This window comes from Otolemur garnettii, unplaced genomic scaffold, assembly GCF_000181295.1.
Source record: "Otolemur garnettii isolate 467f Iridium unplaced genomic scaffold, OtoGar3 scaffold00011, whole genome shotgun sequence".
NCBI lineage: Eukaryota > Metazoa > Chordata > Mammalia > Primates > Galagidae > Otolemur > Otolemur garnettii.
The window spans coordinates 9,508,633-9,531,611 of NW_003852406.1; the positions used below are offsets into that span (position 1 = coordinate 9,508,633).

The 22,979-nt window shown below is 35.3% G+C and overlaps 1 protein-coding gene across 1 annotated transcript in view; it reads left to right on the top strand.

The window, feature by feature from the left end:
• The window catches only part of TCF12 (transcription factor 12), a 353,758-nt gene that overhangs the window by 118,413 nt on the left and 212,366 nt on the right, over nucleotides 1-22,979 (top strand). The window contains exon 4 of the mRNA XM_012801793.2: nucleotides 4,349-4,422. Within this exon, the coding sequence (XP_012657247.1) occupies nucleotides 4,349-4,422 (74 nt within the window). The remainder of the gene's footprint in view (nucleotides 1-4,348; nucleotides 4,423-22,979) is intronic.

The window sequence follows — 22,979 nt, forward strand, 5'->3', positions numbered from 1 at the left end:
CAAATAGACACATACATAGCTTTGGTTATCTGATAGAGGTATCTCCAGTCAGGTTTCTTTCATCTCATTGTTTTTTGAATTCCCTTACAGCAGATGGCAATCCTGCAAAGCATATTACCTTTGTCTTATTTGTGACAGTGCTGGGATTTGATATTTTTGGAGTACTTGTTAAGTACTTGTTAAGATAAAAAAACTTAACTCTGTATTTGTTAAGGTAGAAAACTTGATTTTAGTGTTACTAAAGGCAGAGAGAGTGAGATGGGGGAAGGAGGGAGGGGTGTTTGTGTATGAGTCTCTGTGCTCTTCCTCCTGATGTTATATTGCCCTTTTCCCACAGGGTTAAACTCTCTTGTGTGTGTTACCTAAGCGCTGTAGCCAAAGGTAGCCAACCGTACCAAGCGGTGTAGCAAAGGCTGTAAGGATAGCCTAACTACTCCTCTACTCTCTCTATTCTTTGTATCTCAGTTTTTTTCTCTTCATTTTTCCTAACTCTCAAGATTCTCCACTACTGCCTGAAATATTTTCCCAGTCCCAGTCTTTGTTCTTACTTTACCCCGTCTTAGTTCAGAGTGGCAGGTTCTTTCGTGATAGGTCTGATAGTGGCAAGTGGAAGAGAAGGAGCAGCTTTGCTCCTGGTTCTCCCTTTTTACCTCAAGGCAGATTTTGTCTGAGCCTCACCAAACTTTGAGTGGTGCCTTACATACTCATATTCTGTCGTGTTAATACTCTCTGTTTCAAGAGCCCACATTGAGGAGGGCAGGTATTTAGGGCATAGAAAAGGCATTCAACCCCCAAAACCTGTTTCCAGGTTTTGCTAGTAGATTAAAACCTGGAAAAGCCCATAGGACTCTGTGCTAGCTTGATGAAGGGGAAGAGGGGGATAGAAGCTGGGAGATAGGTTTTTGATTGACTCCAAAAACAGAGTACTCTTAATCAAAAACTAGTGGTGGTGGCAGTGGAGCATAGCATGTAGAATAATGCATGTATTCTTTATAGAAAAGGGAGTAATACCAGATGCTAGACTTGGCTAAGAAGTTTACCTGTTCCTCCAAGAGTCTTACTGTCTGACACCTTGAAAATTTGACCTCTTAGAGAACTGCCTGTGTATATAGTAATTTATGATTTGTTCTTACTTTTCCTCCTAAATGTTTTTACAAAAGAAGGAGGCAGATTCCTTTTTTTAAATTCACAAACCATTATTTATAGATATATGTTCTAAAATTTAATGTTATTGATTGGAAAATGTTAAAAATAGCATGTAAGATTTAAAAAATAGGCACATGGAATCAATATAGTATATTTTGGATTTTATATACCTGTTTCCAATCAGAGAAGCAGGTACTTAGAGATTATAGATATAAAAGATTAAAAGGGAAGAGTCTTTATGTTAAATTGATTATCCTCCCCACCTTTTTCTTTGAGATGGAGTCTCACTATGTTACCTTTGGTAGATTGCCATGGCGTCACAATTCACAGCCACCTCAAACTCCTGGGCTCAAGCAGTTCTCTTGCCCCAGCCTCCCGAGTAGCTGGGACTACAGACACCTACCACAATGACCGGCTATTTTTTTGTTGTTGTTGCACTTGCTATTGTTGTTTTTTAGCTGGCTCAAGCTAGGTTCGAATATGACAGCCTTGGTGTATGTGGCCAGCACCATAACCACTGTGCTACGGGTGCTGAGCCTAAATTGATATCCCTTTTAATCCTGTTGAATAGAAATAGAATAGATTAATTTATAAGAAAGTCAAACAAGACTCAAATTGTTTCTACCATTTAATTATCACTAAATGTTAGATTACATCTACCTTTTTAGTCTGAATCAAGGAACTAGTCTAAAATTAACAAATTGGCATGCGTGTACTAGAAATGGGAATGAAAGGAAATATATGAGAATGATAGTTTAGACATTACAGAAGTGTTTTTTCCATTGCCACTATGTTGCAACTATGGTATATTTCTTGCCAATATATAGTTTTTAAAATTTTGGTCAATTTGTGTATAAAGACATTTTTCTTCTGTGAATAATTTTTTTTTTCTTCCTACCTTGGTCTCATGGTTGAAGCTGTGGAAGGTTTATTATTCCTGTCATATTTCTGTGTTTGTACAACTATTGTCTTCAGCAGAAAGGAGTCATTGATGCTAAAAGATGACTCTTGCCTTTGTCAGTGCCAGCCACAACCTTTTACTCAGAGTCTGGTTATGTTAACAATAAAACTACAGAGCTCTGAGTTTAAAACCTAGTCAGACCCTTGTCATTCTGTAACATTGAATGTTACAGAATCGTGAACATTGTGAACATCGTACCCCCTTCACATCCAGTATCAGTGGTGTGTAGTGCTCTTTAGGTGGTGGCTCAATCACCTCATTAATTATCATTTTATTTAAACTTTGCTTTTCCTTCATTTTATGGAAGGAATTAGGAGTTACTTGATAAAAATTGCAAAAAAAAATGTGGTTTCACAGAATTTCATGTATCTCTTTTAAATTTTGCCTGAGATGTTATCAGTAGCTGACACCTATCTTTTGTATATTTTCTGTTACAGATGTGTTTAAAATAAACATAAGGCCCAGATTTATTAATCACTTGATTTAAGAAAATTCAGCCATAAAAAGAATAAATTGGATATATATTTTTTGATTAGGACGAGATTTACCAAAATAAGTTTCCCTTATGTCGATGGGAAAGTATGAGGGTTTTTTTTTTTTGTATGCAACTTTTCATGAAATTAGTTGCAGTTTCATACATTGTTATATATTAGAGGATTTTGTAGGTTAATACTAGTAGTGGCCTTTGTCTTGAATATGGACTCATAGGAACCCTGTTTGCTGGTGTGGTGCTGATGACAAGTAAAAATGCTTAGAAAAACGGATGATATTAGAATGATGCTAACAAGGTTTTTTTATGTAACACTTCCCAACTTTTCTTAAATTTGGAGCTTTAATAAGAATTCTCTAAGAATAAGCAAAACACTGTATTTTTACACATAGTCTCTGTTTTCAAAGCTTGTGCTTGAAATGTTGTCCAAACTTCCCTGTTAATGCTTTTTTTTTAAGTTTTAAAATCTACATTAATCACTTGATACAGGAAGTAAAGATTCATAGAAAGAATAAATTAAGACCCCAATAACTGAATTTGTAATTACTAATCCAGCTTTGGAAACTGACCCCCTCCCTTTCATGTTTTTGTCACCTATTGCTTTAATTGGCAATTCTGCTCTCATAAAAGAGCCTTGGGAGTCATGGCAAGTTATTAGAAAATTTGTGGCATTTAATTTTGTACACCACATTCTCACCTAAATCACAGAGGATTTCCAGAAATATTTTGAAACAGAGGAAGTTCTGAACTTAGCAGAAAGTTGTTATCGTAACATTTAGTCTGTTTTCATGCAAGAATTAAACAAAGAAGCCAACTGTCTGTCATAAGTCATAGAAAGAAGCTCAGAGGGCTTTGGGAAAGTATGACCTCTGAGGCATCAAGGATGGAAAAATTTGCTGTTTCCAAAGGAGAAAAAGTATAAATGGCTGGATTGAGAGATCTCTAACTCTTTCAGCTTTTTCTAGGGAATAATTAGGAGGTCAAAATCATGGAGCCCAAGCATCAAAAGGTACATTAAGAATCACAGTACATTTTTTTGTTAGTAGTGATTATTGATCCTTTCTCATTTTGATTTTCCTTTGCAACGTTTTATAAAACTGGACCTATTTATTTAGAATCAGATTGTGTGTAGTTTAAGAAGAGATTGAAGTGTTAATCATAAAATTACTAGGGTGATTTGTTAATGTCATTTGGCTAGTTTTGATATTACTAATGTTGATTTATTATGGTTCAGTTCAGTTTGATATTTCCAGTTAACATTTAGTCACTGCTCAGATAGAAGCTAATTTTGTTAAATTGATTGGGAGTTTGACTTGCTTTGTTTTCTAGGGCTTATTGATAAGAGCTAAATTCTTCATATTTTCATTTAGGCAGTAGTAAACCAGAGAAAGTTTGGAGGTTCATCTACTAGTAGAGGTAGCAATGCAATAGGGGCAGATATTGAGAGACCTAGATTATGCCCTATTTAAGTCTTCAAAGAAATATTTTGGTTCTAAATTCTAAAATATACGTGTGTGTGTGTGTGTGTGTATGTATATATACACATATATATATGGTATTGTATGGGGATTAGTTGAGCAGTGATGAAGACACTTTAAAGTAATTTAATTTCTTCAGGTTTCTGAGGCAAGGACTGGTATTGTATGAAAACAAAAATATCATTTGCTGAATTGTATTCCTTGCTGTACCATACCAAAAAAAAATTAAAATATCTTTTTGGATTTATATCTTTCACTTTCTTCTATTCTTAGGTATGGATGAACGAGGAGGAACGACATCTTGGGGAACAAGTGGTCAACCAAGCCCCTCCTATGATTCATCTAGAGTAAGTTTGTTTAGCAAGTCTTCATTAACGCTATAAAGATAATTTGGCAGATTAAATAATTTCTTTCATGAACTCTATTTTTTAAGAGAAATGAAGATTAACTTATTTTCTTGGAAATATAATGCCTAATACCTTTATAGTTGATTTAATTCTCTTTATAAACTGCCCTACTTTGGGGATTTATTGTATTTTCTACACTTATGGAAGTATACTTGGTGTTATTTCTGCACCTGGACTGGCTGCATTACTCTTTACTAAAGAAAGGGCTTGGAGTGCCTCATTGGGTGCTCCTGCACTTATCTGGCCATTCTTTTTGTGTTTGTTTATTTGCTCTGAGAGGGAAGTAGCTTTTAGAGCATCAGCTTCCAGCCTCCCCTCCCCCGTCCTTGCTCCAGCCGTCATCAGCCCTTTACATCAGGAACTCAGTTGCCCTGTCTCTTGGAAGCATATCAAAACAGACATAGCGGATAACATTGCTTTGTTGACAATTAATAGAAAATAGGACCAATGCGCTGAAAGGTCATAAGGTTAGAGCTTTTTCCAGCAAAAACAAAAACTTTATAAAATTGAGAATGAGAGATGAAAAATTAGATCAAATCATTCCAATGAAATTAAATACTATGCTCTCAGACTCCCTGGTAAACTGTTGAGGTTCAGAGATACTTTTCCAGAAGGCTATTCTTTAAATGAATAATGAATTACTTCTTATTTCTCTCAGAATTAACCAATGGAAAATAGACCAAGCGTAAAATTTATGAGTACTTAACCCTAGAAGCAAATTGGCTTAAGAAGTGGAAGGAAAACTGAATATGTGATTGGAATTCAGTCTCAGAATAGATTGCACTGTTGTGCATTGAAAAATGCTGAGTTAAAGCATTTTAACTTTTTAAAATATGGGGTTTTGCTGTTGCATTTGGCTGTTTAGGCTGTGTTTAATTTATTTTAAATACTTAGGAAAGAACTGGGATAGTCATGTAGAATCCAAAGAGATGTATAAAGAGACTGTTAAACATTTGTTTTTTGTGTCTCACTTTTGGGATTCATTCTCAGCAATGTCATGTAAAGAACCTGTGCTGGGTATCTCAAAAACTTGAATTTTACCATCAACTCCACTATGAACTAGCTGTTTAATCTTGGACACATTATTTTATCTTGAAGATAGTTTAACTAATGTCTCAATATCCTTCACCTTTAAAAGTTTCTAATTTTCTAATCATAATGTGAATATGAGGAGTAGGTTTCCTGTTTAGATTTTAGAGTGAGTAGTTCTGTGTGATGATAAACTAACAATACAATTTACTAATATTGTATTATTGTCTTTCAGAGGATTGTGTTATTATATAAGAACAAGTTATTCTTAGAATACATTAAATGGTGCCTTTGTGCCTTATATTTATTTCTTTTTGAAGCTTTGAAGATTTTTCTACTTGAATACTATGTAGGATTTTGGAGAAAAGAACATAATAAAATATCTAAACACTTAAGTAATTCATAATCCTGAAATTAAATTTGCCCCCAGAGCCATAATCTAAAGTATATCTTGCTTTTCTTTCTGCTACTTGATCTGTAGGTCAAATGTGAAATGCTATTCTTAATTTTAATTTTATTTTTTGGAGTGTATATTGTATACACTGAAAAGTTATTTTGTAGTAAAGTAGGTTTCTATTTTAAAAACCCAGATTAGTTGGGACCAGTAGCTCATACCTGTGATCCTAAGCAATAGAAGGTTGAAGCAGGCACTTGAGTTCAGGAGATTGAGACTGCAGTGAGCTGTAATCTTGTCACTGTATTCTAGCTTGGGTGACAGAGTGAGACTTTGTCTCCGTAAAATAAAACAACAACAAAAACCCCACCACTGATTAATCTGTAGCTACTCCCAGTTTACCAGAGAGCCCCATAATGTTATATATTGCCATCTATTGAAAAATCAGTGGAGATTCAGCGCTACCCTTCTTTATTTTGTTCCCATGGAAATCCACTCTTTGACTAACTTTTCTCCTTCTCTCCTACCCATAACTGAAGCTAAAAAGTTACAGTGAGCTAGTTATATGTTTTTTTAAATAGAACTCTGAATCTAATTTCAAACTGTTTCTCCCCTTAATGCTTTTCACCAGGTAAACATTTATGGTTATCTTTGAATCCTTCCCCAGAAGTCTTTCATAAGAAAATTTCTAGGGTTTCATCATTAAATACCATTCACTATCTTGACCATTTTTTCACAGTAATAAGCATAAATGGATAAAATTTTGTTAATATAAATCTATTGACCAAAGTATTTGATTCTCCTAGCTATTTTAGTAAGTTGAGGTTCTTAAATACCTGATTGTTTAAAGGATGTTAAATTAAGGTTCTTAAATCCAGAAATAAATATTGATGGTGGCTACAAACTAATTTTAACTCATTGTTATTAAAATAATTGTCTATGTTTTTTCCTTTTTTAAAACTTTTTTGGAGAAAGGGTCTCAGTTTAAGTCAATTTAAACTTTAATGAAATTGCATTTTATAGAAAACATGATTGAAATTTATTTAGACTTTATTATATCATATAAATACACATATTTCCATCATAACAAATTGCATTATTTAAAAATGTAATTTTTAGTAATATCACTAAATAGAAAATTTTATTGTGCTCTTTATAAAATTTGAAAATACTTCATAGGCCTCAAAAAAGACATTAGAAAACTTTTAAAAGGGCAGTTTGTTAGAGGTACAAAATATATACTTTTTATTTACCTGGATTAAACTAATTGAGCTACTGTTTGCTCCCCTTTCTTTTCCTGCTCAAACTGTGCAGTAATGTAAAATCGTGTTTGGCAACTGAGCCTTATTAATATTGTATATTACCATACATGTAATTGCATAGGAGTGACTACACAAAGTCATGTAGATCGAACTTAATATTTATTTAGGTTTTTCAAGGGTATTTTATGGTCTGTACACTTTCTTCTACAACTTGACTTCAAATCAAGTTCTGAGAATCCATTCTACTATCGTAACCCTTGATGTTTAAGTGAGCTCCATCCACCTGGGTCTTGTGGTTATTGGCCACAGTCTTTTCATCTCTGTTAGTCTTTTGCGTATTCTCTCAGAATTAGGAAAATTCACCCCAGCATATCTCCCTAATGGGGGTGTCTGCCCTGTTTTTACCAAATCTGCCAGAAAAGTAGCCTCATAGTGTGGAGGTGTAAGTTTCTGGATATCAGAACTATCTATAGCAAACCATTCAGTAAAGAGTTTATGGTAGGTAGACACAAAAATAGACACTATACCTGATAGTGGTTATAGAAGAAGTTGGCAGGCATGGTTGGTTTCTTAGGAAATGTGGCTTTGACAAACTGCTTGAGATACTCAGAAAGAAGGAATGCCATTTGTAGTTTGTCCCTACAGACCACTCTACCTTTATTAGAGTCCTGGTTTCTACAGTCTTGACCTTTGCTCAGCTACAAGGAACAGAGGCACACATATGAACAGAAGGAAACTTTGTCATATGAATAGCACTTTTATTTTAGAAATTCATGGAAGTGATGATGAAAGGTAAAGCACCAGAAACTGAAAGAAGCAATTAAAAATCTCAGGTAGTTTACACCTGGGCAAGAGGTATAGTTTAACAAGTTTGTCTCTCCCTCCTTACTTTTTACTCTCTATTGTGTGGAAATATTTTCTGTGTTTGCCATGGTACCAGGCATAAAGACCAGACACTATCGTGATTACTCGTTTACTGCAGTGTTAATAATTTATTCTAGTTTCAGATTAATTTTTTTCTCTTCAAAAGGCAAGTAGTTAAGAGCACAGACTGTGGAACCACACTGTCTGAGTATGAATCCTTCCTCTGCCACTCACCAAATTTGTGGTTCTGGATAAGTTATTTAAATTCACGGTACCTCAGTTTACACATCTGTAAATTGAGGGTAATGATAACTATTTTGTAAAGTTGTTGTGAGGATTTAATGAGACAATATACATAACAGACTTAGATCAGCATCTTATACATAGTGATTCCTCTGTAATTGTTGGCTTTAAACCTGTGTATCTCTCCCAAAACAACAAGTGATGGAGTGGATGCTGAGAGACGGGAACACTTACACACTGTTGGTGGGACTGCAGACTAGTATAGGCAGTCCCTGGGTTATAAATGCTGTAGATTCTATAGGATTGTTTTTAAATTGAATTTGTATCTAAATTGGAACAGGTACAGTTCCCTATTACCTGTAATAGTCTCTGTTCATAAATGTGAGTCATATGTTAGCTAGATGTTTGTCACTTGGGGACTTAATATAGTAGCCTCTCTTCGTAAGTGCAAGTTGTACTTAATTTAGATGTTTGTAACTTGGGGACTACCTGTAAAACCAGTATAGAATATAGTATGGAGATGCCTCAAGAAAGTAAAAGTAGAACTGCCATTCAATCCAGCAATCCCAGTACTCGGTATTTGCACAAAGGAAAAAAATGACATTCTATAACAAAAGACACCTGCACTCGAATGTTTATAGCAGCACAATTCACAATTGCAAAGATGTAGAAACTACCAAAACACCTATCAGTACATGAGTGGATTAATAAGATGTGGTATACCAGCTGTAAAAAAAAAATGGTGAATTAATACCTTTTTAACAACCTGAATGGAACTGGAGACCTTTCTTCTAAGTGAAGTATCCTAAGAAGGGAAAAATAAAGACTACATATATTCACTATTAAATTGGAACTAATCAATCAACACTTATGTGCACAGGAAACACTTATGCGCATATGGGAAGAACACTCATCAAAAATCAAGTAGGCAGGAGTGTGAAGGAGGGAATGGGGGGATGGGTAATATTCTGAAACAAAATTTAAATAAAAGGAAAAACCCTATAGATCTCAAAATTCATCCACTAGATCTATATTTAACAGTTAATATAAATAAATGAATGGATAAATTTGCATTTATGCTGCATTGTAAATGTAATGAATGAGAATTATTTCCTGACTCAATCAGACCTAATATACTTTCATTTCTTTTAGACTTGGAAAAGAAATATATATTAATAAAGTAGATTTCTGTTCCCCGTCAATTGTCTGTTTCTTTCTTAGTAAAGCCAAAGTTTTTTTTCTACCAAAACTGATATGAAAGTTTTTGTCTTTGCCTTCTACAATGCTTTATACATAATGGACAATCTATACAAGTTTGCTGAATATAATCAAATCAGGAAACAATTATTGGATTTACTAGATTAATGGGTTTGGAGGTTGAGGGAGGAAAGAATCAAAGTTGATATAATATGATGAAGCTTGGAATAGATGGTGGTAGTTATCAGAGTAATAAGCCTTTCTTCTGTGCTTATAAATTTATTGTCCTGATTCTACTTAGAGAGGTATTTTATTTAAGATCACAGGCTTTGGAAACTTGAATTAATACTTTGTGACTTTACACAAGTTACTTAACCTCTCTAACCTTTCTCATCTCTAAAATTTTACACATAGTTTGTAGGGTTTTAGTGAAGATGAAATGTAATTATACTATGAAATTATCTTTTACATTTATTTATATGTGTAATATATCAAAGCATTTATTACTATAACTACCACCATCATTATTTCTGCATATCTAATAATTTAAAGTACATGTTTATGGTTATATTTCCTCATATACACTTTTTTCTGAACTATCTGGTCTTTTGACTTTATGAAAATTTCAAGAGGCCATATCTTCTCTTGGTTTCCCTGCCTTCTTAGCTCTGTTACTCAACCTAGGTCAAGCTTTAGAATGAAGTACCGAAGTACCATTTAAGTTTGTGTCCTGGGGTGGAAGTTCTGACAGGGCTTTTGGGAGAGAAAACCCTATTGACAATCTTTTCTAAAATATTAAGTTTATCATTCATTCATTTAAGAGGTCAACTTGAGTTCACTGGTAGGAAACCACTAGTAAGAGTTACCATCAGTGATCAAGAGTTGGCATTCTAATCATAGGACATTAATAGGTTATATGTAATCTGTTATTTTAGTTATTTTCAAAAAAGAAGCAGCATTCAATTAAGTAGAGTTTGGGTGCTTTAAAAAAAAAATGCCCAAATTTTCACCGTGGTTTTCCTTTCTCTTTGTAATATATTTTGCAGACTGAAACATTCATTTACATTTTTGCTCTTTCTTCCTTTTGCCTTTTGCAGTATCATAGAATTTTCCAAACTGAAGGTACCTTAGTTATTTACCACTAGTCCCTTAAGTTCATAAATGATGAAACTAAGATTTTAAGAGTTGAAATTTGGCCAGGCTGAGATTTGTGCTTTGTATACAGATACACATGAGATTTGGCTAAATTGTATGACTAGTTAATGACAGACTCTGGCCCAGAACTCAGGTGGTTAAAGTCTTATGTTAATCCCTTTACCTTAGTATTTCCAGCACAAAGAATTGTCTTAAATTTTCTGCCATATACTGAAGGAATTGGAGAAGAGACAAGTGTAAGGTGAATAGAGAAGTGTATCTGCAGCTGATAACAGAGAGCACAGGATATTAATATGCTAAGACAATTCACCTGGCAAGTTTTAGCGTATTGTGAAGTAGGATAGCATAGACTTTAGAAGCATGAACATTAAAATAAAGCTGTCTGGGTTTTATTCCTGGCGCTCTGACTTCCTAGTTATGTGACTTTGGGGAAATTATTTCTTTTTACCTCAAACTTTCCCCCTCTTTTCCTTTTTTCATTGATAGAAGAGAAAGTGGGTACTAGTAACAACTACCTCACTTAAGTTCTAGACTTAATGACTATTAGTGCAGAAGGGGAAGCTAGTTATGTGGTGATGAATTGGCTATAAATACCTGATTTAGCTGCTCTATATGATTCAACACAGAGAGTTTCAGGGACTTTTTATTAGGGGGTAAATAGTAGGTATGTTTGAGGTCTTTTATTTTAATATATGCTTTTACTTCTGCTTGTGGGGATATGAGGATCCAGTTTATTTAAAAAGCAGCAGCATTGGTCATTTAATAGACCAGCTTTTAGGAACACATCTGGGCAGCAACTTGATAGATTAGGTCAGGTAGAAAATGAAAATATGTGGTATGAGGATTTAGGATTTAATCCAGTCTTCTAAAAGTCATAAACAAAGCCACAGATCAGGTATTTGGGATAAGGGAAACAAGATGAATAAAAACTAAAGTAAATATACAGCTTTCTGATTCTATAGAAACTAAAATTAGTCTGTAGGTTATCTAGATGAGATTAATACCATTTCTGTTGCAACGGCTAGATCATTCCTGCCAGATGTGACTGAAGGGAACTTTAATCCTGCTTCGTGCTCTCTCTATTCTTAGCAAATATTCAGTGTCTTTTCATTCATGCAGAAGAGCTTAGCTAAGAGCTGCTCTAGAGTTTGTAGATAGTGGGTTAGATATGGGATAATAGAGCCTTGGTTCCCTTTGTGTGCACATGTGTACAAAATACGCAGAGGTCATCCTGCCCTCCGTAAGGGTTACATTTGCTGGAGTTTTGAAAGGACTGGTGCACAGTTCATTTACATTTGACTGCAGATGCCCTGGGATAATCTATGGGCAAAGAGAACCTGTTGTTTCCTTCTCCCAGCAGAGGACCAGTGGCATGAGGAGCCACCCCTGTAAATAAGGATATTAATGTAGTATGCCTGCTTTTAGGAGAATGGGTTTAATACGGTCTCCCAATTCTAAGATACTGAGATTTGTAAACTGAGACTTAAGTTTCTGAAATGTTAAAGGTAAATAAATGTGTCTTACGGTTCAGGAAATATGCTAAGAAATGCAGGTCATATTTATTTAAAGAGTTACTTTTTAAAGCCTTTAAGGTAGCGATGGAGAAGTTATAATTATGCAAAAAATAAATAATTACCAAAATAATTTCATTGATTTCCATGGGAGGGAGAGATTACTTTGGATGATCAGGACAGACTTAGTAGAGGAGGAAGTGTTTGAGTAGACAATTGTCTTTGAAAAGACAATCACAGGACAGATACCACTTATATGTGTAGAGTTGAAAGAAAATCAACATTCTGGAAATGTGGAATGATGTGAACACAAATACAGAGGACTCAAATCATAAAATTCAAGTAGGTAGTAAATAAGATTACTTTGAAAGTAAATAATATAAGATAAGGCAGGAAATACTTCTGAAAAAAATGGAAGATAGCCAATTAAAAATAGATTTTTATTAGAGAAGGACACAAGATGTTTTATAAAATTTAATTTATTGTGCTATGAAGGATAGATATGAAGTTCAAAGAAACAGGATGATCTGGAAAAACATTGCTACACAGGCACACTTGTAATAAAACGACTTATATTAACATGATAGGAGCCAGATAAAAATATAAAGAAGAAAATTTCACAAAGGGAAAAATACTGTTAGAAACTAGGTGACAGGGGAAGATAGACTCATTCTATCTATAGAATGATAATGTGTTTTATTCAGGCTTTAGGAATAAAGAAAATAAAATAGCTTTTATACTCCCCCATTTTACAACAATGATGAGTTATCAAGTTTAGTGTATTTTTCTTGTATAGCATAGATATTTTCTCCAAATTGTTTATTATTTGCTATTGTTTTTGGAAAGGAAAAAGGTATAGATTTTATAACTACTAGGAGTTCAAATGCAGTAATTAGAAAGGACACACAAATTTTGAAATAGTATTTTATGCCTCTTGATCTCAGGTACAAAACACAAGATGAAGCAGTTAAATAGCAAAGCAAGACAGAAGGGACAGAGAATTAAAGTAAGTGTTTTCTGTATATTGCATATATGTTCCCATTAATTTCTGTTTTGTTATGTAACTGCTCCTTCTGAATGTTTTGAATGTGAAGAAAATGATGTGTAAGAAAAGGGTGTATTTTGAAGTTAGGCTTAAATAAAGTCAAGAGAGTAAATGTTGTTTGTTTCTCTTGGTTGTATTCAAAACAGCATTCATAACCTAAATGGTTTTGGATATATTTCACGTGAAAAAAAATCACATACTGATCACATTGTCCATGTTTCCATTTTAAACCAGTTAAAAGCTTGTTTTTCAGTCTACTCATTCTTCTTGGGGACCCCACTTGCTGAGTTGCTGTATCATAGATCTTTTTGGCAAGAGCCTTTATGTCAATTTGTTACCTCAGTGTGAGTGTCACTTAACTTCATATGCCCATGAAATAACATCTTTATCAGACTGATCTGATCTTTACCCTTCTCTCTTTTTAAATTTTTCATTGTTCAGACTTTAAAGTTAATAAGCAAAAATCAAATTGGATTAATCTTTGACTCTTTCCTGTGTCCTCTTTTGTAACTGTCAAGGTCGTACTTTCTAGATAGCCTCTTTAGTTTTTTTGTTTCTTTTATTTAGAAATTGCTTTTTATTCATGGGGTAAGCAATATAGGGGTCGATTCTGGCTGAACACATTTCTAGATTGACTTAGTTTATTTTTGTTAATGACAGTAACCATAACTGTCATTTGTCACAATATAGTTTATAGACTTCACTTTTCCATGTCCCTTCCTTTGATCTTCATACCAATTCACCAAGAAAGCCATTTTAAAAATCCTCTCCATTTTAGGCTCGTCTCCTATAGATCAGTGGATAGGGCACTAGCCACACACACTGGGGCTGGCAGGTTCAAACCCAGCCTGGGCCTGCTAAACAACAATGACAACTACGACAAAAAAAAAAAATAGCCAAGTATTGTGGTGGGCACCTGTAGTCCCAGCCACTTGGGAGGCTGAGGCAGGAGAATCCCAAGAGTTTAAGGTTGCTGTGAGCTGGGATGCCATGACACTGTACTGAGGGTGACATAGTGAGACTCTGTCTCAAGAAAAAAAATCCTCTCCAGTTTAGAGATGAGAAAATTGAGACTCAGAGAAGATCGGTACCTCACCAGATGTTGTATCAATTGTCTAGAAGTAGTACTCAGGCTGTCTGACTTTAAATTACTGTCCTTTCTACTATGTTACAGTTGCCAAATTATCAGAGAGATCCCCGAAGCAGTTGACTTCTACGTGTTGAGATTAGACACTCTAGAAGTTGTGTGATGCTGCTGTTGTCATTATTTCTTGTAAAAACATATGTTTAAAAAAAAAATAGGCATAAGATGAGTCAGACAGTTTCGCTTCCAAGTTATACCCCATATATGTACTTACACATGTGTGCGTATGTGTGTATAATTTTTTATTTGGTCAGGGGGAGGTAAGGTCTTACTCTTGTCCCAGCTAGAGTGCAGTGGCATCATTACAACTCATTGCACACTCAAACTCCTAGGCTCAAGCTATTCTCTTATCCCAGGCTGTAGAGCTGGGACTACTGGAACACACCACCATGCAGGCTAATTTTTCTATTTCTTGTAGAGACAGGGTCTTGCTGTTGCTTGAGTTGGTCTTGAACTCTTGGCCTCAAGCAGTCCTTCCACCTTGGCCACCCAGAGTGCAGGGATGAGCCACTGCACCTGACCATACCAGTATATCTGACTTTGGAGAAGAAAGTTAATGTTAGAGCCTCAGATTTCTCGTATGTAAAGAGATTTGTCTTTAAAGAAATATACAAGAATTAAATAGGAAGGCAGTCACGGTGGCTCATGCATGTAATCCTAGCATTCTGGGAGGCTGAGGCAGGAGGATCGCTTGAGCCCAGGAGTTCAAGACTAGCCTGAGCAAGAGCAAGACTTCATTTGTACTAAAAATGGGGAAAATTAGCTGAACATTGTGGTGGGCTTCTGCAGAGGCTGAGGCAGGAGGCTAACTTGAACCCAGTAGTTGGAGGTTTCTATGAGTGAGGCTGAGGCCATGGCACTCTAGCCTCGGCAACAGCGTGAAACTCTGGGGGGGTGGGGTGGGGTGGGGAGGATTAAATAGAGAGGCCAGGTACAATGGCTCGTACCTGTAATTCTAGCAATTAGAGAGGCTAAGGCAGGAGGGTTGCTTGAAGCTTGGAGTTTGAGACCAGCCTGAGTGAGTTAGAATCAGACTCCATCTCTACAAAAAAAATAGAAGAATTAGCTGGGCATAGTGGTGTGCACCAGTTATCTCAGTTACTTGGGGAGGCTAAAGGAAGAGAATTGTTTGAGCCCCAGTGTTTGAGGTTGCAGGGAGCTATGTTGGTGCCACTTCACTCTTAAAAAGTTTTTTTTGCAAAAAAAGTTTTGCTTTTAAATAATTAAATATATTTAAGTAAATGTTTTTATAAAGTATTTAGCACATATCCGGAAGCTACAAGTGTGTGTTCTTTTTACATACTGCCTCATGAAAAGTTAATGCCTATTCTGATACTAAATTATGTTAGGAACTTTACATGTCTTAGATGCTCCATTCAACTGTTTTGAGTTCCTAGAGTATGTCCTGAAGAAGATGGACTATTAAGGTCTTTTTAAATTCCCAAGAAAAAGTTCTATAACTTAGGAAACATAAATTCTGTTTACATAATTAAAAGTATTAGACAAGTTCACTACTTTCCAAATGTTGGAACTTAGAGATATTGCAAGAAACAAATGGGGGCAACCAGCATTCTTATCAATGTAAATTTTTAACACTCTATATTATTATAATATAGATTTATACATTCTAAGGAAAGAGGCTTCAGTTCCTCACATCAGTATAAAAGGATATGTATTTCACAGATACTAATGGTTATGAGACTTTACATGATCTTACATAGGTCAGTGGCTTACCATAATCAACATATGTTTTTTGCATGATATTTTTTTTTGTTGTCATATATTTCAACATTTTAATTCTGAGAATAAGGAACTTGAAATGTTTTTCTCCATTATATTGAATGGAGACTTAAACTTTCTTGTTTTTAAATGAAATAATTTTTAATGTTATTTGGTATTGTAATCAGCTGGTTTGTGCATGGAGCAGAAAATATTTTTGGTGGTTAGTATAGGAAATTGTTTCATGATTAAGCAATAAAGTACCAACTGTCCTGAAGCAAAAATCTCTGCATTGGTAAAAATCCTACATCTCATTGAGTTGATGCTTCTGTATTTTTGCTGTGTAAATGTTATCTTGATTGTCCACTAACTCTATCTACTCCTGTAGATAATTTTTCTTCAGTTTTTTTGTCTTCTGGACTTTTTTCTGTACTCTGGTTTGTGGGCTATTCATCTGGAAATCTTTTTTTCTCCCACTACTTTAATTTGTGAAACATTTATTGAGATTTCACTATTTTCTGACCACTCGAATTAGTTTGTGAAAATAAAAATGATCAGGCTGTATTCTGTGAGCAAAAGGAATGCTTACTCTTGTGGGAAACATAGAGATTACTATACTGCTGAATGATTAGAGTATGAGAAGGATGGCCTAGGGAGAGTAGAAGCACAGAATTAAAACCAGTACCTGCTTCAGAGCACCTTGTGTACCAAGTGAAAATAATTGTTTTTTGTAGTACAAGGCACAGAGAATTTAAGTCTGGGACTTCTGTTAGACAAGTGAATTTGTTCAAACGGGGTATTCTGTCAGTTTTCTAATGGTAGAAAACAAAAATTGGATTAAGATTGTAGTTTCTAAAATGGTGCCTAAATAGGATGTTAATAAATAATGTACAAATGCAGAGCTCCATGGTTCAAAACATTTGTGTATTGTATTCTTAAACAAAATTAAATAGATTTCTTTGTACAATTGCTTTCTTTAAATATTAACATTATATGTTGGCCACTAGCTAGCCGTTTGATCTTAGGCCTGCCCCTTGACTTCTGGATCTTTTTTTTCTAACCTCTGAAATGAGGCCTCTGTATTGAATAAATAGTTTTCAACCAGCCGGAGTTTCTAGATTCTGATATGGTAGTTGTATTAAAGGTTCATGATTTATTCTGAAATATAATAAATAGTCTAATCCAGTTTATCTACTATGTTCCAGGAAACTTTAGGTGTCCCTAAGACCCTTTTAGAATATTGGAAAGGTTAAAAGTATTTTTATAATACCACTAAAACTTTATTGGCCATTTCAGTCTTATGGGTTCCTGACTGTATTGTGGTATTTCCAAAGGTTATATGATACATGATGACATCTTTGCTCTTACAGTGAAAGGAATGTGTGCTTTTATGTTCTTGTGTTTTTAAAATATCTGATTTAATTTCTAATAGGGTACCTATCAATGGATATATTCAACATAAACTACAGCTTTTTGGGGTTCTTACATTTTTTTTTATTGTAAGCCAACAATTTATAATTGTATAAACTTACAGAGTACAAAGTGATGTTATAATCTATGACTACAATGTGGAATAATGAAATCAAACTAGTCAACATATCCGTCACTTCAAATACTTAACATTTTTTGTGGTAAGAACATTGGAAATTTATTCTCTCAGCAATTTTGAAATGTATAATACTCTAATATTAACTGTAATTACCACATTGGGCAACAGGACCAAAAAAAGAATAAAGCATTCTTCCTAAGATTTTGCATCTTTGGCATCAATGAGATAAAATATCATTTTCAAAATAGCGTCCAAATGTGAGTGTATTTACCCATATCCTCCAGCTCATAGTACAGCAAACAGGTGGGTTCTTACATTTTTAAACAGTATAAAAGAGTCCAGAGACCAAAGGGGTTTAAAGTTGGCCTGATGGAAATGATTCTGTGTTTACATGTCGACCTTACTGCCAGATTTCTTGATGCTGGTGAACAAAAAAATTAGTGGTTAACATTAAATGATCTGCTGTCACACTGTCTTGAGTTTAAATTAATTTTCCACCACTCTCTGATATTGGGAAAGTTGTTTAAATTCTCTTAGACACAATTTGTTCATCTATAAGGAGGGAGAAGGCTGGGCGTAGTGGCTCATGCCTGTAATCCTAGCACTCTGGATGGCCGAGGCACATGGATTGCTTGAGCTCAGGAGTTAAGACCAGCCTGAGCAAGAGCAAGACCAAGACCCCTGTCTCTACTAAAAACAGAAAAACTGAGGCAAGAGGATGGCTTGAGCCTAGGAGTTTGAAGTTGCTGTGAGCTATGATGTCACAGCACTCTACCAAGGGCAGCAAAGTGAGACTCTGTCTCCAAAAGACGTGGGGGACGACTAAATATAATAGGTACTTAGTAAAAGTTAGCTGGGGTAATGTGATCATGATGTGCTTATTAACACTTCTGTATTTTGGTTATCAACGTGTTTCATTTTGCTTTACCTCCTTCTTTAGCAAAGCTTAATGCTGTTTCTCCTGCCTTCCTAGCAGTGCTGGTCCTGCTTTTGTGATGTTCTCATTTGAAGCAGTCCTGACATATTTAACATCTAAACTATTTGTACTCCACCCAGGAAGTTTAACTCACAGCTTAGAAGACTAGCTTGGACTTCATTTAAAATTTCACTGGTTGTGCCATCCTGCCTTTTAAACTAATATGGAATCTAATCATACTAATCAAATCTTGAAAGCTGTAATGTGATACATACACTTCAGGTCCAGACTTCATGAAAAAATTATTCAGCTTACCTAAATATTTTCAGATACTCTGTCTTCTTTCAAACTGTGAGCTCTGTGAAGTCAAAGGCTGTTTTAGTCAGCCTTGTACATGGGATATTATGAAAATTTTGACACATGCAAGAACCACAGAATGTAAAATCTGCATGGAGAGAAGTAAATGAAGCCTTCTCAGCAACAGATAAGCTGAGCAAGTTGAAACGTGCACAGGTGAATCAGACAGGATGCTGTAAACTGTGCTTCTTGGAAGTGAAATAATGGACCGTAACACAATCTTTCTTAAAACTTTCATAGTGACCTACATGTCCTAACACCTGGCACAATGTCTGGCTAATATATTGTAGGCACAACACATAAAAATGCATATGCACTGTCACACTTTGATATGCACATTTTTATATTTTTAATAGCATGAGTAACTAGATTTAAATCATATAAAAATAGATAAAAGATAGGTGATAGGGAAGAAGAAAATGGGAAAAGTCAAGAGAAAGACAAGATTGACAGGTACTAATAAGCATATTTGCTGCATTTAGGGTAGAGATTGATAATATATATATTTTTTTCTTTTTCCTTTTTCTTATTTTTTTTTGTAGAGCAGAGTCTCACTTTATCAGCCAGCCTTGGTAGAGTGCCGTGGCATCACACTGCTCACAGCAACCTCTAGCTCCTGGACTTAGGCGATTCTCTTGTCTCAGCCTCCCAAGTAGCTGGGATTACAGGCGCCCGCCACAGTGCCTGGCTATTTTTTTGTTGCAGTTTGGCCAGGGCCGGGTTTGAACCCACCACCTTCGGTATATGGGGCTGGCACCCTACCCAATGAGTCACAGGCGCCGCCTGAGATTGATAATATAGATTGAAAACATTAGAACTCAAAGCACAGGCAAAAAAACAAACTCCATTTCAAGTATTTCTGTTGATGAAAAACATGTTTGATCACATGGATAATCTAGTTTGTGCCTTAATATTAAAGTAGTACATCTCAAAAAAAATAAATAAAGTGGCATGTTTCCTAATCTTTCTTAGAAAGTATATGAAAAAGGAATGGTAATGCTGTGAGTTGTTGTTATTATCAAAGAAATGCTAGTCTCCCATTTTTCCCCCATTGGATATAAAAGTTATTTTATTTTCTTTCCTCTGAAAGAGGTTGTGTATTTTTGTCTTTGAAAATACACATATATGTGTGTGTGTGTGTGTGTGTATCTTATGTATTGTTGGGGATTCATTGAGGGTACAGGAAACCATGTAACACTGATTGCGTTTGTTAGGTAAAGTCCCTCTTACAATTGTGTTTTGCCCCCAAAAGGTGTGGCACACACCAAGACCCCACCCCTCTTGCTCCTTCCTTCTCTCTGCTCTTCCTTTCCCCACACTGGTCTTCCATGTTTTAAGTGCTTGAAAATTTTACAATATGTGCAAATGTAGTTAACTAATCATATTTTTATAACTACTGGAAAAATTTGTATTGGATGCAAGTAGAGTACAGCATAAATTTGGACTAAAATATCTGAATTAGAGTATAATTTCCCTGTAGGAAATAACTATCATCACTTTTCCTTTTAATTACATGTATTAACTAAAACTATTCTTGAACTTGCTTGGCAGTTTCCTGTTATTACGTAGAATATAAATAACACAAATCAGAATGGAGTTTTCCTCTGATAATGGATTAGATAGCAATTTTGATGTATTGCAAATAAACTGGTAGCTTCTATTTTAATACCATGTTGTGTGAAGAACACTAACTTAATACACTAGAATCGTGGTTATGGAGTGAGATGCTTCTACTGAAGATTCAGAAATCCCTACGAACTAAAGGGACAATACCTTTATATTCATTTCCACTCTTATGTTCATTCCAGGATAGAGTGGGAAAGGGTAGAACTATTTTTATTATGTTTTCTGCTTTTAGGTTGATGAATTCACATAAGTTGAGTAAATAATTTATGATTTAAGTGAACTACGATATTTGTCTGGACACATGAATTGCCACAAAAGCCTTCTTCTGAGTGATATTTTACATGTTCGCTCATATTTTTATCTAGTATGTGCTTCTCAAACTGGGGAATGTGTAACCCCTGGTAGTCAATCCACAACTATACGTTGGCTAGTCAGAGGTCTGGTATTTACTGATAACTTAAATGAGACCTACCAATATGCAGAAATAAATAAATGGTCTTTGGTTACAAAAGTACTATAAAAATGGAAGCATAGTATATGTAGAATTTAACTCCTTTGTTCTTATCTTTGTTCCTCTTACTACTCTTAGAAAGAAGAGTTTACCTGAAGGAGAAAAGTTTCTTTAAATGAATCTTTGAAATATTAATATATTTATGAGAAAACTCTTTAATTCTAAAGCTGTAATTATAGAATATTTACAGAGGCTTAAATATCATTTAAAAAATGCTTTCTCAGATTAAAACTAAATTAGGCCAGGCCCAGTTGTTTGTTTACACCTATAATCCCAGCTACTTGGGAGACTGAGTTGGGAGGATTGCCTGAACCCGGGACTTTAAGGCTGCAGTGAGCTATGATGACAGCACTGTACTTCAGCCTGGGCCACAAAGCAAGACCCCCATCTCTTAAAAAACAAAAGAAAATTTGAAAGTTTGAAAATGATGAATTATTTCAAATTTAAGAAAAAACCGATAGTTCTTTCACTAAGCTACTCATTTAAAATAGAAGTCTCTACTGAAAAGATGTTTTTTTAGTTTTCAGAAGACCATTTATCACAAAAAAGATATCTCTGAAAGTTAGATATTTTTGTATCAAATACATTCACAATTACATCTAACCTCGCATAACATGATGGTCTGATAGGAATGCCATTTTGTCTTAATCCCTTCCCTCCTTTTCTTTTTCTTTCCTTCCCCTCCATTCCCCTCCCCTCCCCTCCCCCTCATTATTTTCTTTTTTTTTTTTTCTTTCATTTTAGAGGCAACATCATCATAATTCATTGTACCCTCAAACTCCTGGGCTCAGGCAATTTCCCCACCCCCACCCAGGCTTCCCGAGTAGCTGCAACTACAGGCCGTGTCTTGTTATGTTGCCCACACCAATCTCAACCTCCTGGACTCAAGTGATTCTCCTGCCTCAGGCTCCCAGAGTACTGAGATTATAGGAATGAGCCACTGTACCCAGCCACCTTTCTATTTTTCAGAAGATATTAATGCATTTAGCTGCTAAGAACCCTCTGCAAGGGAAACTGTACACTGCAGATCAGAAAACAGGGATACTTTCTGCCTTTGGTATTCAGTAGAAATGAAGACTTTCATTGCCTGTTCTTTGTTAGAATATACACGTGGTACCTGTCGTCGTTTAGCTACATAACCACTGTGGATTTCAGAGATCTAGCAACTGAAGAAGAGGATAATAGTTCTGTCTCTTACAATTCTTTTCTGCTTTCAGTTGCTGTATTTTGGGTAGCTTTATTGCTGCAGAAGAATTCACAGAGTTCCTAAGGAAGACTAGAATTCCTCCTTTGATGCTATTTCTCTGGTTACACATCTAATTGTAGGTGGATTTTTAGGCCCTGGCTCTATAAAGATGTTGATTTCTGTGGCAATAACTTTTTTTTCAATTTTCAGTGCATCATAACCAGACCATTCAAATGTTTTTTATTAGAATGGAGTTACCTACCCTTTCCAATTTAATTGTAATGGATATTAATTCTTAACTATAATTGCCAAGTCATTATCCTAAATTTCCATCTTCCATGACTGTACTCAATTACTAGCCCTAATGTTATAGAAATTGGCTTCTAAATTTGTTAGGGCCTGTATTTGCATTTTTCATGGGAATTGTCTTAGTATATTAGATGATTACTATACATTATTCCCACCTTGTGCAGGGAAAAAGTTCTGCAGGAGATAAAAATATCTGTAGTGCCCAGGTGCAGTGGCTCAGGCCTGTGATCCTAGCACTCTAGGTAGGAGGATCCCTTGAGTTCCAGTTCAAGACCAGCCTGAGCAAGAGTGAGGCCCTGTCTCTACTTAAAAAAGAAAAAAATAGCCAGGTATTGTGGAGGGTGCCTGTAGTTCTAGCTGTTCAGGAGGTTGAGGCAGGAGGATCACTTTACCCCATGAGTTTGAGGTTACTGTGAGCTAGGGCGGATGCCACAGCACTCTAGCCTGGGCAGCACAGTGAGACTCTGTCTTTAAAAAAAA